At 54.2% G+C, this 16,109-nt stretch overlaps 1 protein-coding gene across 2 annotated transcripts in view; it reads right to left on the bottom strand.

Moving 5' to 3' along the window:
- STK11 (serine/threonine kinase 11) overlaps window positions 1–16,109 on the bottom strand; it is a 39,054-nt gene that overhangs the window by 3,994 nt on the left and 18,951 nt on the right. The window contains exons 7-9 of one of the 2 annotated variants that reach the window (XM_080565833.1): window positions 13,176–13,233; window positions 5,588–5,781; window positions 3,073–3,562 (exon numbers count right to left, since the gene is read on the bottom strand). In XM_080565833.1, the coding sequence (XP_080421959.1) occupies window positions 3,444–3,562; window positions 5,588–5,781; window positions 13,176–13,233 (371 nt within the window). In that variant the 3' untranslated portion in view covers window positions 3,073–3,443. Of the gene's footprint in view, window positions 1–3,072; window positions 3,563–5,587; window positions 5,782–13,175; window positions 13,234–16,109 lie in introns of those variants that run through there. The other variant, XM_080565832.1, reaches the window with a different exon arrangement.

Genomic DNA, 16,109 nt, shown 5'->3' with positions numbered 1-16,109 from the left:
AATTTTCTTTAAAGGATGCTCAATCCTTTCTCCGCCAAGGCCGAGCGGCACGTCATCTCGCCACTTGCGCCAGCGATCACCCCACTGCGTGGGGAGGAAGGGGACACGGGGGGGAGAGGTGCCCGAGGAAGACAGCGGGGTCCCAGCGGGGTCCCAGCGGGGTCCCCCTCAGACCCGCACCCCCCTCGGCGCTGCACGGGCTCCGCTCGCTCTGCTCCGTTCCTGCACCCCTGCGTGGCTGCTACAGCCCATGGCCATGTGCAGGGAGGCCTCCTCCTCCTCATCATCCTCAGGAGGAAGAGGAAATGAGAGCCACGAGGGGCCGCGGAGGGCTCTGGGCTCAGTCGCCCTCAGCACCCACCCAGCACCCACCTTCCTTGCCCGGAGCAGGGCAGAGCTGCTGCCTCGCCAGGCGCCAGCTGCCCCCAGAGGCGCTGCTGGGCACCCGCTGCGCTCCTCAGGGAGGGGTGCCCGGCCCCGTGCCCCCCCGAAATGCAGCTCCGACTCCTGCCGGGGCTCCAGGAGCGGAGGTGCCCGGCCGGCACGGCCCTGAGCTGCCTGGAGGGGGCTGCTGAGGCCGCGCGGGGCTCAGGAGCCCCAACCGTACCCACGGGCCCAGGCTGTGCACGAAGGGAGCCGCCCTTGATCCGTTCAGCTTCCACCTCCCGACCCCTTAAAGGCGGGGGTGATTTGCCAGGAAAGGCTCGAGGCCCCTCCGGAGGCTGAGGACACGCTGGACCCCCCCCAGTTCCTCCAGGAATTCAGCCCCTGGTGGGACGGCAGCCCGGGACCCGCAGAGCCTGGCCGTGCCCCCACCGAGCCCAGGGTCTGTCCTCTTCCCCCCCCCCCCCAATATTGTCACGTCTGCAGAGACTCCGATAACCCCCTTCAAAGCCAAGCTGAACACTTTTCCTTCCCCTCCTTCAGCTGAACTCGGGCCAAGTCAATTAACATTTCTGACTGGGGAGGGAAGAAAAAAAACCCACCCTAAACAGTTCAGTTGTCTTTTGTGTGACTATTGCCTCCTCCCCCTCCCACCCCGCCTGAAAAGAACAATCCCAGGAGCCTATTATGGATACCGAGGAGGGAGGGTGAATTGCAAGCTAATTTTACCTCCTTCACCAATGACAGTTGCTGACGTTCAAATTAATGAAAATAAAAATTCGCCATCGGATGAAGTCTTGGCAACTGCCTGCCCCCGCGGAAGGCGGTGACCCAGCGCTGGGGCTGTTCACACAGCCCTCTCCCACCGCACCGTTATCGGCTGAACAGGGCTAAAAATAAAATCAATAAGAGGAGGGACGAGGCTTTGAGAACACGCGTGCTCGTCCTTGCCCCCTCTCACATTTCTTAATGGCTCCATCCAGCTCATTCAGGCGCAAAAAAATGGTTCAGAATAAAACCGCGGAGAGCTTTTGAACTGCCGGGTTTGCCAGGCACAAGCACGCAGACACGATTTGCTGCGAGGAAGGCACCTCCTCAGGCGCCAGGCATCACCCAAAGGCTCCAGCCCTGCCTTTATTTTCCCATTTTCCAGCCTCAGACCGAAAGAAGCAAAAAAAAAAAAACAAAAAACCAAACCAGCATCGAGCTCCGCAGCCATTTGCCTCCACCACGGGACCGGGCTGCAGGGGTTAACGGGAGGGGAGGAAAAAAGCAGAGCGCAGCCTCTACCTGCGGTCAGCACAGAGCAGGGAGATGCGAGGTGCTCGCAGCCCTCGGTGCCGCGTGCTCCCTCTCTCCGAGTACGAGGGCAGCACCTCTGGGGCGGGGGGTTTGTCGTGTGCCCAGCGCCACGCTCTTCTCTCCTCAGCGCTTCCCGGGCTGAGACGTTTAACACCGACTGAGGCGGGTTTATAACGTCTAAGGCTCTCCACAGAGCTGCATAAACCTTTAAATAGCCCTTTAAAAATAAAAGCACATTCTCACAGCCCCTTCTTCCGCTGAGGAAGGTGAGATTTAACGAGGTTCCCTCTTCTTCCCTCCCAACCTGAACACCCACTCCCACCTCTGAGTCACTTGCACGGCTCCGGCTGCCCAGCAGAGCCCCAGCTGAATTGATCACTCATTTTCTGAATTGATCACTCATTTTCTGAATTGATCACTCATTTTCTGAATTGATCACTCATTTTCTGAATTGATCACTCATTTTCTGAATTGATCACTCATTTACAAGGTGGTTTTTCTTTCTTTCCCTTTTTTTTTAAGTCTTTATTTCAATACGGCATCGCTGTTAGCAATGTAACACTTGCACGGAGCTGGGCACATCCAAGGAATCCTGCAGGAAGACTTGGGAAAGGCAGATTAAGGCTTACTCTCCGTGCAGGCTGCCCCCAGCCTTTTTTGTCACACGAACCCAGCGGAGGAGCCTGCTCCCCTGCTGGGCTCCTCCTCAGCCCTGTTCCTCCTTGAAGCCTGTTGGAGAGGTGCTGCACTTGGGGTGGGGGGATTCCTGCCCATTGCAAGCCCCTAAGCTGTAAATTGCACCTCTCTGTCCTACCACACCAGCCCCCTTTTTTGTTAGCCTTATTTCAAGAGGTCTTGACAAGTCCCGCGAGCAGCCTGACCGTCACCACAGCCAGCAGGAGGGAGCGGAGCCTGACCCACGGCAGCAGGGCAGCTCTCAGCCCTCCAGGGCTTTGGTCTGAATCGAGTCTGTTCTGGCAACCTAGGGGCGCGCTGGACTACGCTTTCTGCCCTCTGTAGGGAGGGACAAGCCAGAGGTGGCTTGGCTGCAGGGGAAGAACTTGTCCCGTCTCCCCGGGCTCAGCCCCAGCTCCCCGGGGCGGGAGGTGGCTGAGAGCAGGGAGGTGGCACCTGAGGGCACGGGGGGGCTCAGCACTAACTAACTAACTAACTGCTTTGCTCCAAAGGAGCCGCAGAGCACAGCGGTTCCCCAAGCACACCGCCACCAGCAGGCGATGCCCAGCTGCAGGCCAGAGACCCTCGGCAGCAGGCAGAGGAGCCAGGTCGCTCCCCTGGGCCTGCTGGGCACACCACCGCTCCAATTTTACAAGCCTTCCTAAGTTTCCGTGTTTTAATCACAAAGAAGTGCACAAACCAGGCAGCAACAGGCTGACCATCGCTAGGAAAGTTAAAGAAATCCAACATTTGAACCAGAGTGAGAACGGACAGGAACACTTCTGCACGAGGTCACTCGGCACGGCAGGTCTGCAGGCGCAGGCAGAGTAACCCCCTCTAGAAGGGCTCACAAAACGCTGCACCTTTTTGGCTAGCCTTTGGTTAAAATACAGAGCCAAAAACCAGGGAATGACTCCCTTGCAGAACAGAGTTATCTGCTTTTGCAGTAAGACAGCCTTCTCTGAGACAGGAGGGATCCTGCTGGAGTGTGGGGGATGCCAGGAGCTGGTCCTGCACTCTCCAGCCTCTGCCATGAGCTCAGGCCACGGGAAGCCCACGAGGGCAGCGCTTTGGGGCCTAGGCTAAGCTTCGTGCTCCTCTTCCGTGCCCGTGGCCGACGGGAGCACAGCTTCCTCTCCAGACAGCTCGTCACAACTTCTGCTCTCTCCTTCAAGCCCTGCCTCAGCTTCCTCCTCCGCAGCTGGGAACGCACAGGGAAGCAATGGCACCGTTAGAGACACGCACGGCTCATTCTCTACGCTGACACCAAAAGCAGTAGCACCGTCCTGTGGGCTCGCAGGTTCGGTCGCTCGCTGACTGCAACGGCTCTGTTCTCCCAGAGCCTCTCAGCTCGGACGCCCGGCCCAGGGCTAGCTGTGTGCCCGGCGTTACAGCGGCCAGCCCTACCTTGCGCTCACCTCCCGAAGCCAGTTCAGAAAGGACAGCGTCAAATTAGAAAGGGGTGTCAGTGATGCTGGTTATGGATTTGTCAAGGCCTGCGCACGTTTTCCACATCTTTACCACTTACATGTGGGCTGTTGCTGGCAGCACCCCTTGCACAGGGCAGTGGGTAACCTCTGACAAGTCCTCTTCCCTCCTGCCTCTCTCCTTAGCAAGGCCCTGGCAGTCAGGTATGTGCTTCAGTGAGCCCAGCACATTTTTCAAAGGATGCCTCATTTCAAAAAGCCTCCGCTAGGCTCAGAGGAAAGCTCTGGCCCCGGTCAGACTCTAGCAGCAAGTCTGTGGGATGTAAGAGAGCAAAGGACGGAGCTCTGCAGGTCACCCAGCTGGCACCGGGACACCGGCTCTATTAGGAAAGGTTATAAATTACCCGACTGCCTCCAGTGAATCAGCACTTGGAAACAGATCTTCCACTTTGATGAGGCTCCCTTCATCTTGGCAGGCTCCACCTCCGACCCCCCTACGTATCTGTTGGACCCTGCTGGGGACGGGACGGGGACGTCCTACAGCAGGCGCCCTGAGGCACGGCCTCGGAGAGCTTGGCTTAAAGCAGCCTCAGCCCTTCTCCCCTCGGAAAGCCCTGCCTGGGAGGCCAATCTGGATTCAAGCTGTTGCCCCAAGGAATTTTGGGCGCAATTTAAGGCTTATTACAGCTCAAGGCCTGATGCTGTGTTCTTCTGTGCTGGTGATTCAAAAAAAAAAAAAAAGTTTTCACCTAACCAGGAAACCAGGAGAAAACCAAGGTCTTCAGGAATGAGATTTCTGCACAGGTGAAGAACAGACCTTGCTTTTACTTCAATCCACGGAAACCCACCAAGCCGCCATTCAGGAAAAACTACGGCAGTTTGGTTAGTCCTGAAGTGCAGGCCCTGGGGCTGTCCTCGTCACAAGGGCAGGTCAGCCCCAGACACCTCCAGTCGCTCCCACCCCGACACCCAGCGCTTGAAGCCTTCCCTCCAAAACAACAACTAAACCAGGCCAGAGCACAGCGAGAGCACTTATCGGGAAACGCGCAGGGCGTTGATTTCGGGACCAAGAGCAGAGGCAGGGAGACCAGGACTGCTGCCTCTGTCGCACAGCACAACCACCACAACTGCAGAGCCCGGCAGCCTCGGCCTGCAGTCTCACCACGGACGTGCCCGTCCGCCCTCTGCGCGCCAGTTACGGGGCTCAGCGGTGCGGAGGCCGGACACGGCAGGCTTCTCGATTACCACCGCTTTGTGAAAACTGCACAGGTGAAACCAGACACACCCCCCTGCTTACTGGTTGGCTCACCCTAAAACACCGGGAGATCCCCAATGAAGAGGCAACTCGGCAACCACGTTCCCAAGAGTGGGGCAGAAAGGAGTCTCAGCACACGGCCCACAGCACCCTTCTCCCCCAGATGTGCCGTCTCCTCTGAACACTGAGTCATGTTAGGGCTGTGCTCCAAAATAACTCGGTGAGTCTAGCAAAGCCGGCCAAAAGAATTAAGTGTGCTCGAACAACAGAGTCCAGCAGGAGCAAGCTATTACTGGATGAGGAAGGAACTCAGCATATGGGCAGCGCACAGGAAGGGGCATCCTGGCTGATCAAATAAAGGACCAAGGCATCCGGAGCATCGCGGCTCACTCACTGTGCGTCACTCTCACCACTTAATAATCAATACTCTCCTCCACTGCTGAAAGGACGCATTCAGACCTCACGGTCTTTCCCAAAAAAGGGCTTTAGATGGGCAAGAGAACAGTCACTTTGCCCTTCTCATCCCAGCATCGCTCCCTCCTACCTGGTACTGTGAAATCCTGAGTGTAGATGATATCATCTTCAATGTCATACAAGTCATCATCTTCATCCTCGTTGTAGCCATGCAGATCTTCCAGATAAGGCACCGCCGTCATACTTCTCCACTTGTCCTTTGTTTCTGGGCTGGGAGGTATGGGCACCAGAGTCTCTGCCTGAGCATGTTTCTTACGAAACCAACTGCAAAGAGTCCAAGAACAGTTTCATCAGTACAGCTTCACTTTCCAGAAGGCACGGAGAAATCCTCGACAGTACGAGATGGCCCCACTCCACCCCAATATTCAAAGGCACGCGGAGTCTGCTTAAGGAGAACTTCCTAGCTGGTTTGACACCACTGCATTTTTTTAATTGTGTAATAATCAAGTGGAAGGTGCCAAGAAAGGCAAGCTTCCCTTGCTGACTACAGCTCAGGGACAGTAGCAGCCGTGTAGCTGCTCCATCCCCTGGGTCCCTTGTGAGCCATGGAGAGAGCCTCGCAGGCCTGCCCAGCTGCTGGCACGTTGCCGTCCACTGCAAGACACCCTGGGGGGCACAACGCCCACAGGAGGGTGGCTCAGGGCAAGGAACAGAGCACAGAACATTTTTTCCATCACCAGCTCAACCACACTAAGGCACAAGAGGCGAGCCGCTGTTCCCTACCATAGGTCAGGGCACACGAGCGGAGCAGCCCGAGCTCCTGCCCGAGCTGTATTGCCAAAGCAACAGCAGAGAAACTTCTTCATCCTAAAGTTGAGGCTAATCCAGCATGACAAGGCAAAAGGGTTTGCAGAAGGTAATTCTAAGGAGAGTGCTGTTTACTCCCAAGCTCCCTTTTAACAGGCAGTTCTCAACAAGATCAGAGCAGAGACGCCTTACCTTCTCATCCCTCTGTCTCAAGGGACTTCCGTTACCACTAAAACCAGTAGCCACAGTGCTACCGTCTGCCCACTGAAGGGCATCGGCCCTAATTAACCGAGGAGTCCAACAGGCTTGCATCACGCCAGCACCTCTGAAGCCACACGGGTGGCATTTTACAGCTTTTGTCCTTCCATAGCGGGGCCCAGCACCAGACCTCTCCAGGACACCCACGAGCGCTGCACGCTGGCACCGAAACAGGTTCCCAGCAGCACCGCAGGAGTCTCACACCCCCAGAAACCCCCTCTGAAGGGGGGTGAGAACAGCAGCTCCTCCGGCACCGAGGTGCTTCTCACACGCCTTTCCAGCTCCCCCCGGCAGCAGGGAGAACCAGCTGCCCGCGGCCACAAACCAAGAGGTCCGGCGCTGCCATCCCGGCGCTCCCTCCTGTCCTGGAGGGGTTTTGTTCTGCCTCTGGAGGCGGCGTGTCCCGGTGAGCAGCGAGGCTGCCACACCGAGGCGCTTGAGGCTGCTTCTTACACCTTGCCCCGGGGGGTCCTCTGCTTGACTGGCACCGCTACCAAACCCCTGTGCCTGCCCTGGGGGTTGGATGTCACTTAGGGCGCTGGGACCCGTCCTTCACGGGCGCTGCCTTAGGAATCGGCTTAAGGTCTCCTTGAAAACACACCTCAAAAACAGCGTAAGGCCTAAAAATCACTTCACTGCACATTCCCTTCCTGTGAAAGCAGTGTTCCAATAAAGCTACCCAGCAAAAGAAAGGAGTTTGGAGAGAAATGGAAACGTAACTGTTGGGACGAAACAGCGCTGCTGAGCGCCTACTGGCAGCTCTGCTCTGAGCACTGGCGAAAGCAGCGAGTTTTAGGAAAGTGCAGAGATCCAACTTGTCAGGTCTGCCCTCTGGTTCCCGGAGCGGCCTTACAGGAGCGAAACAAGAGGTCACCCCAGCTCCTGGCCTAGCAGGAAGCAAGCAGGTCCAGCGTAACTTGATTTGGGCCAAGAGCTTCAGCAAATCCTGTGGCTGGCTTCCTCGGAGATGTGCATGGCACACAACACTCCTAATTCGATCATTTGATTTCCTTTACTTGGGAGACTGCTTTCATCAAGGCAGCGACTGCCAAGATAGCAAATTCTGCCGAGGCTGCTCCAGCCTGGCAGGATCATCTCGCACAGGAACAGAAGACCCAACACAATCAGCAGCTATTTTTGCCAGGGGCACTGGAGCTAGAGGGAACCGAGCTAAATGCCAGGGACCTGAGGAGGATGGAACACGCAGGACAAATGAGATCAGAACGGCTGCCAGTGAAGGGAATATTTTAAAGGGAGAAAGCCTACAAGTCTCTAGCAGAGTGTTTTTATTGTGCTGTATTTCAGCTCTGCCTTTCTTTCCTTCTGTCCTACTTACCAGGAGAGTAAAAATAGGTTTTTATTAACAGCTGAAACCTGAATCACTGTACTCTAGTCATCATGATCCCATCCTCTGGGAGGTGATTTCAAATACTTGCATATGCATACATGGTAATGAGGCTAGAGAGTGAGCGGTGAAATTCATTGAAGTTCTGAGAAAATCAAAGACCTCTTGGAAGGAGCCTCAAGCAATTCTTTCTGGAGTAGCAGAGTATTTCCTGGCAAGCAATTTTCCAGCAGGGGCAGGGATGCTGCTTTCTATACCAGCGCTAAACGTGATTAGAGGAGATTTGCTGTTCAGCTGAGGACCGCTGGCTCCACCAAACGCCCTGATCTGGCTCGAGATGCTACTGACCACTGACTAAGCCAAGCAGCAGCCAGCTCCCACAGCGCGGCGATGCAGAGGAGATAAGGTCCCTCCCTCACCCTGCCTTCCCCACCGACACTAAGACGCGGGCTGGATTCGAGTGCTGCTGCCTGAGTTCCCCAGTTATTCCCAAGCAATTCCACCGATGTTTTCTGACTCCACTGCACTGGCACAAACAGCAATCCACCGAGGGGCTGCTTTAGCAGCTAAGGGAACACACAAGCTTCTGCAGGTCTCAGAGGCGCTGCTGGCACTGAACACCCTCTGTAGAGGAACCTGCCTCATACAGACCGTGGAGCATTTCTTAGCCACTCCCAGGCCTTTGAAACCAAGAGAAGGGAGCAGTAGTGGAGACCGTGTCTTACTACTGTGCAAGCTTGTGCACCTGTGAAGCACGAACAGGAACTGCGATCCTGCCCGCTAAGCAGCAGTGTCCCGAGTTGCTCTAATCTACAGGGAGCTAAACAGCAAGGGTCGAGGGCTGAATGAAAAAAGGGATCTGGGCTGACCAAAGCACAGCGATCCTGTCTGGTTTGCAGCTTCCAAGCCCAAATTTCACAGCAGAAGTCACCACTCAACTCTTTTCAAGTTCTGGTACAAGCAAGGTTAAAATAAGACTCAGTAAGCACAGCTGCAGCTTCCCCACGCTCACAGCTAATTCACTTCCCATTCTAGGCCACAAGCATTGCACTTTGCTTGTTCTGGGCATGGACGATTTTCTCTGAAACCAGACGCCAAGCTGCAGATCGCCACCCTGCCAGCGAGGACCCGTCGCAAGCGGTTTGTCACCTCCCGCGGCACCGTGGAGGTCACGGGCACCGCCACAAGCAGCTAACCGCTTCGTTCAGCAGCCCTGCGCGGGCAGACGCAGAAGGCACGGGGCAGGACATCCCTGCAACCGCTGCTCAGCTCCTGGGACATCAGCAGGCGTTCAGGTTCGCAAGCCAGGTCCGTTAAGAGCCAGCAGTAGGTAAGAGGAGCAGTGTCAGGTAGGAGGAGCAGCTTCCCCCAGCTGATGCAAGACCCAGAGGCCACGGCTCAGACTCCCACGAAGAGGAGAGGTGTCGGGTGCACAGATGGCGACTGGCGTTCCTTTAACACCAGACAGTTACGTTACGAAACTGATCTGCAAAACGTGGGTAGAGGAAGCAGAGACTCCCTCCCATGCGCCTGCCACAGGGAACTGAGACAGACCCAGGTGCCTCAGCAGGAAGAGAAAGGAGAAGAGCGTGTGTTCCCCCACACTGAGGGCAGGTTTCTGCATGACACCACAGACGAGGGATGGGGAGAGCCCCTCGGTACACACGCTGCAGCACAGGGTAAGGGAAACCCCTCTCCCTGCCTAAAGTCCAGACATCGAAGTCCAGGAGCACGCTCAGCACCTGCGAAGGAACCCCCAGTGGCACGGAAGGTGGGTTCCCAAGGGCTTCAGCACCCAGGGTTTGAAGAGCACGGCAAAGCGCCCAGCATCCTCACGGCAGCTCCGCGGGAGGACCCTGGGATGGTGCCACCACCGCCCGGGGGTCAGGAGGCAGCTCCAGCCCCGCGAGTTCGTTTGCGCCTCCGCTAACAAGAGGTGGAAGCGCCTTTCCCTTTCTCGCTATAAGCTCTTGCAAACGTATCTGTGACTGAACGAATTAAGTGTGACGCTTCTGGAGAAGGAAGGCAAGATGGTTGCCTTGGAAACAAGGGACAGAGGTAGAATTCTGCATCCACTTCATCACTTCAAGTGCTGCAGCAGGGTCAGTGAATTACTTACGAAATGCAGTGTACGAGCATTAAGCCCTTCAGCAAAAGCACAAGGTAGAGAGGAGACGGTGAATAATCTGTAGGGAGCAGGCTGCTCACTCCCCGGCTCTTGGCAGCATTTCTTCACCGCCCTGCACCCCCGCCCGGGAGCACAAAACACTCACGGAGGTGAGCTGAAAGTGTCAGCTTTCACTGAGCATCATCCTACCCAGATCCTTCTGGGAAGAGCAGGCTCCGAGGCTCTTCCATTGTTATTCGGGGGTCAGCTCCTGGCAGTTCATAAACTTAGATGTCAGGCTGAGGGAGTTTTAATTCATTTCCATTTACAGCTCCTGGGCCTGCACTGCACGCGTTGCTTCCAGAGGCTTTGCAAACCTTGTCAAAGAACGGGCTAAGTTAGCCTGGTCCAGCTGAACTAAAGCAAAGTGCTGAGGTGGGAATTTGATGCAAGAGTTCACTACAAGAGTGAGGAGAGGACAAAGGCATAAAGATAGAGAACGAAGCAGGTTCTTCCTGCAGGATGCTTCAGGTCGGGCTGTCACTACAAGGGAAAAGCATCTGGAGTAGCTACAGGAATAAGGGGAGGAGTGGCAGGATCGCAAGCCATCAGTGACATCAGCTCAAACACAACAGGAGACTTCAAGCAGCACGGGAAGGCACCAGGTAGTCCTGGCTTGAGCCAGCACCCACCTCAGCAGGGCAGCCCAGGCAGGTTGCTTGGTTTCTAGTCCAGTTCCTGCAACCCAACGCATGCTCTCCTTGCAGGAGTGCAGAGAAACCCCAGGTCACCGACGACCATTACTGCCCCTCCCCACACCCCGACTAGAAAGCTAAGGATTCTAGAAATCAACTCTCTTCCCACTAAAATGCTTTTGAAAAACCCTCTGACGATATTTGGATGGCTACCTGCTGTCCCTCCGCTCGCTTTGTTCCATTTTAAATAAACCAGGGTCAGGTTAAGCACAAGGGCTAAGCTTCTCATCTATGTAGAGAAAAGCGAAGAGAACCAAGCGCTGGATTCTTCAGCACAATGCTACTCCACAGAAAGCAGAAGGACAGACACGTCCAAAGCCCAAGGCTGCAAGCTCTGCTGTGCTTGATGTAATTATTAGGATGCCACAGCAGGAGGAAGGAGGCAATTACTAATAGGGGAGAAAAGCCTGTTAAGAAGCACTGGCTAAGCTCACAGAAAACTAATAAGAGACTAAGCCTTGGAAACGCTCCTGTGTTTGCAGGTAGAGTCTCTCCCCAGCCCCTCTCGGTGCTATGAGATTAAAGCCTCCCCAGCAGCAGCCGGCCCCAATTAGAGGGCAGTTGTGCCTCTGCAGCACGGGGAAGCGGCTGCCCTCCCTGCCAGAGGCACGCTCCAGTTTCTCCTGCTCTCTCACTACAGGCAGGGCCCCTGGAGAAACCTCCCTGCTTCCAGCCGGGCAAAGCTGACGCAAAAGCTCCCTGCCACAAGGGAGAGGTACAAAACCGAGTACTGGAGCTAGAGAGGTAGCTCAAACAGCTGGCAGACAGCGACACACGAGAACCACGGCGCTGACCCGCACCTAGGGGCGGCTCACGGCACGCTTTGGACCCATGGCATCAACAGGAAAGAAAGTGCTTCCGGTGATTTAAAGTGCTTTCGGTGATTTCCTCGGTACCTACTAACCTGCTCCACAGAGCTGATTCCTACCAGGCTTCTCCAGCGCTGACAAAGCAGGGGTTTGCCGTGCGGGAAGGCGATCAGCGCCCTGCCGCCAGCTGCACTGACCAGAACCACCTCATTACCGGGACACCGACGGCACGCAGGGCTTCGCTGTGTAGCTTGCGGCCTCCAGTCCTCAGCGGTAGATGGGAGAAGGACAGTCAGCAACAGCAGGAGCTATTGTTTCGGGGATCAGCTCCATACGGGTCCCAAACGCTAGGCAGCATTTGGGGGGCCAGCCCCCAGCAGCCCCCTTCACGGCCCGCTCTTACTGGGGAGCACGTGCATGGGGAAGGGCACTCAAAAAGCAAATGCCTGCTCCTGTCACCTCCCAGGCCCGGTGAAACAACCAATGCACGGCGCCTGGCTGCTATTAAAAGAGCCTGCCTGCCTAATTAATTGACCAGGCAGCTACATAAGACCTGCCCCCAGCCCCTTTGATCTTAGTCAGGGGTAGCCGCAGCAGCTCCTCGGCAGCACACCAGTGCAGTTCGAGCCTGGCTGGTTTTGTTCTGGGGCTCCTGCAGACGCCTCCCATGCCGTAACATCTACCAGGGATCATCATCTGACAGCACACAGCTACCGCTGCTGCTTTTTTCAGGGAAACGAGAGGAAAATAGCGCTCGTGCTGACTGCGGGCAGCACAAAGCAGGCCCGTTGCCTTCTAGGATCAGAGCCTTGTTTTTACAAGGTTCCCAAAAGCTTTCTGGGCAAGCTTGTAGGCAGGACCTCTGCCGAGCAGCTGCGGTCCAGCAGGCAGCTCTGCATGTCCTCAGAAGCACTTCCTATTCAAATAGCAGATAAGCTAATGCAGCCTCCGCGCTGAAGCATCCTTATGATGCTTTTTGTTCTTGTACTTTTATCCGCCCAGGAAATCTCTGCTTAGAGGCAGCATGTTCAAACAGATCCTTTAAAAAAAAAAAAAACCTCAGAGATAACGGGGCCTTCCCCCCCCTCAGACAATGGCAAGGATAAAGGGGGAGGATATGGGGGAGGGAAGAGTATGACATTAAAGAGAAAAATAAAAAAAATCCCATTGTCCTGGAACGCTTTTCCCCATACTGATTCCATATGGAGCAAATACCAAGGGATATTTCTGTCACCAGACTGTCCAGAAGCCCAGAACTAACACACGCTCCTCAACAGCCCTCGTTCAATAACCCAGCTTTAAGGAGCCCCTGTTCCCCTGCTCCATTAATACTAGCTGGCCTCTGAAACAAATTATCCAGAACCCTCAATTATCAAGAACCAGTCGCGCTAGAAACATATTTTCAACATATTCATTATTCACCGGTTAGCAATTCAAATGTTTTAACCGGATGCTCTAATAGGAGGAAAAAAAGCCAAGGAGAGGTTGCCAGAGCACCAGCAGAGCTGGAGGAAGGATATCTAGTGACTTCCATGTGTCTGCTGTCAAAAGGAATAATGAGTTGAGAGCAATAGCACAGGTACATTAGCATAAGAAGCAGAAAGAGAATGACTAATAGGAAGAAGCTGAACACTCACTTGTGCTGCCTTATCTGCTGTATTGAAAATCTCTTGGCTGGGTCGTATTCAAGCATCCCTGAAAAGAAGGAAAAAAAGTCCAGGTGTGATCACAGATGCTCTCAGCCAAGTTGAAGACAGGAGGCGTAAAGCTCTGCCCTTCCCTCCCACCACCCTGCCCCAGCAGCAAGCGATGTGTCCGGCCCTCCTGGCAGCTCCGGGAGCCTGTACCTCCAGGAAGGGCTCGCTCCACGGGTCACAGGGAGCGCAGCACAAAGCCCCGACTCTACTGCTGGCTGCCTGATCAGTCTGTTCCTCAGTTTCCCCACCTGCCATGCAGACACGACCTTTCCCTCCTTCACACCGTGGGGAGGGACTCGTACGGCCCCGGATCGTACGCCCAAGCACGTCTCTAGGCAAAGAGCAGCAAGGCTCCGCATGTCAAGGGTAACGCTACTGAACTTTCTGTGGAAGAGGCACGGCATATGTAAAGCTGCTTGGCATCCCAGGAACTCTGCAGTCCAGGGAAATCCTGTTCTGGAAGTACAGCTGCAAGAAGTAACAACAAATAATCCTACTGTCCGTCCTATCAGCCGTCTTTTCGCCCTAGCCAGAAGTTTGATTTCTGGCATCAGCTGCTAAAATAACTGGGATTAGGGTGAAGAGAGTGGAGGGTGGAAAAAATAGCTCATCTGTGTTCGCCCTACAAAAGAAGGGGGTGGATTACTTAAACAGGCTCTTGAGATGCCCACTCTGCTCCACTATCTTTAAAAAGCTTCACAACTCCACAGAAGGAGAGAAGGAAGTTTTGCTGTATTCTTCAGAGAGGAGCCAATGGGACCTAACGAGTCCCATCCAGCAGCATCCAAGATCCCTCCAACGAAGCTTCCAAGACCACATTCATCTAGTGGATGTTGAACTCCTGCTGCCGCACATTACAAGCAGTTTTGCATGTACTGGATGAAGCCCCCTCGCTGCTTTTGAAGCACTAGTGAGCCTCGCAGAGGCAGCATGAAGAGGAAGGTTTTGGGAAGAGGTAGTAACAGGAGCACCCCACCTCCAGCAACCAGAGGAAAGGCCAGGAAGCAGAACAGACCTGACAGAGTGAAAGTCGGGACAAGGGGCATTCAAATAAGTTGCAAGGACCTTGCAGATGGTTTTTCTCTTAACAACGGTATTAGAAGAAAGCAGTCAACAGCACACGCGATCAAAGCTGATTCAGGTCTTCCTTGTCAGCTCAGTTTGTGTCGTGCTACAACCAGTAACGATTCTACTGTAAAAGACAGAAAGCCACTATTGTGTGTCCCCACAGGCATTTCTGTAAGACTCGGTCACTCCAAACAAGTGAGCACTTAGGAAACAAGCTTTTGAGAGTAATTTTGTATCTTTAAAAACAAGGAGATTTTTCCAGCAGATAAGGGTTCATTTAGATCAGTTGTAGCCTATAGAGTATGGGCAGGAAAAGATGGTGTGAAAGCACTGAAGTCACCTTCCCCTCAGAAACCAGCACAGTTTCCCATGGCAATTTGAAAAGATTTATCAGTACTGATGACAGCACTAATAGCTTTAAGCAGGTGGCATCACTATTGCTCCACACTACATCAACATGAAGTAGGTGAGAAAAACAAAAACAAGCCATGGGAAGACTTCTCCAGGTTAGAGAAGGCCAGGTGCATCACAAGCAGCTCAAGGCACCGGAGCCTTCAGCATTCAAAGCTTTGGACTGAGCACACCAGAAACGTACAACTTGCCTTGCTGAGACCATAAAAGCCACCTTGTGGCTGTTACGTGGTGAGCTGACGGGAGTCCTAAGCTCAAGAGTCCTAAGTCTCAGGAGAAGCTCCTCATACTGGGTATTTTCTCCCCCGAGCAGAATAAAGCCCTGCAAACAAGCAAGCAGCAGCCCAGGCTGCAGCTACAGACCAGAACTGGGATTAAGTGGCAGGAGGTGATTAATGTTAGTGACGGTGCCAAAAGCTGAACAGCTCGGCTGCTACCGAGACCCACCACCAGGAGAGTATTTTGAGATGGCCTCACAGTAAGGGCGAGAGAGAGGGAAGATGCATTTGAACCACCTTCAGCAGAGGAAGGATTGATCCTGAATCCTGCTAGCCTGCAAAGCGCTGCAACACCTGTAGTCCAACATCAAAGTGCTTTCACTGGGCAAATTCCAAGTTCTTCTATATTCCAGCCTGTCTGCAGAGTCCCTGCAGCCTTCCCAGTCCCAGGACAGCTGAGGCTGGAATGGTCCTCTGGAGATGATCCTGTGCAACCCTCTTGCTCAGAGCAGGGTCCGCTAGAGCAGGTCACCCAGGACCATTTCGAGCTGGAGCACCCTCATCATAAGCGGCTCGCTTTGGCCACAGGAAAAATCAACGTGCATCCCTTCAAACACTGTTTAAAGAATGACAGGACTAACAGAGAAATTTAAGGCATTTACCAGATGAAACCGGTGCAACAGAGGATAAGGTTCGAAGGTGAATTATTAACAGGGGCCTAGCAGCACTAGTTACAAATAGCTATGGTGCAGAGCTGTATTGTTCTCAAACAAGCAATTAAAGAGGCATGAAGAAGGTAAGCGAGCAAAAAATATTTCCTTAAAGGAAAAGGGCTGCATTTCAGGCAGCGCTCTAAAGAAAACAGAACATCCAGTCACTGAAAATGTACATTCGTGTGTTCAGCGTGACTCACTCATGGCAGGCCTGTGGCTGAAGTCCTGCACTGAAGAGACTTCACCAAGACAAAACATCATGTACTATTCACCAGTCAAGTCATCCCAGAGCGTCTGCCCACAGCAGCCACACATCTCTACCATTTACGGTAAAGATTTCCACGCAGTTTATCTGCGAGTAGAGAAGAGACGCTGCAACGGGGAGATTCTTCAGGAGGATGCCTGACTTGCAAACCTCTGCTCCCCTGGTATTTCAGGAGGAGTCGCTGTGCCCATACATGGGA

The sequence above is a fragment of the Anser brachyrhynchus genome, assembly GCF_964034855.1.
Source record: "Anser brachyrhynchus genome assembly, chromosome: 23".
Lineage (NCBI taxonomy): Eukaryota > Metazoa > Chordata > Aves > Anseriformes > Anatidae > Anser > Anser brachyrhynchus.
The sequence above is the reverse complement of the archived record's forward strand: the minus strand, read 5'-3'. Positions and strand labels throughout refer to the sequence as shown.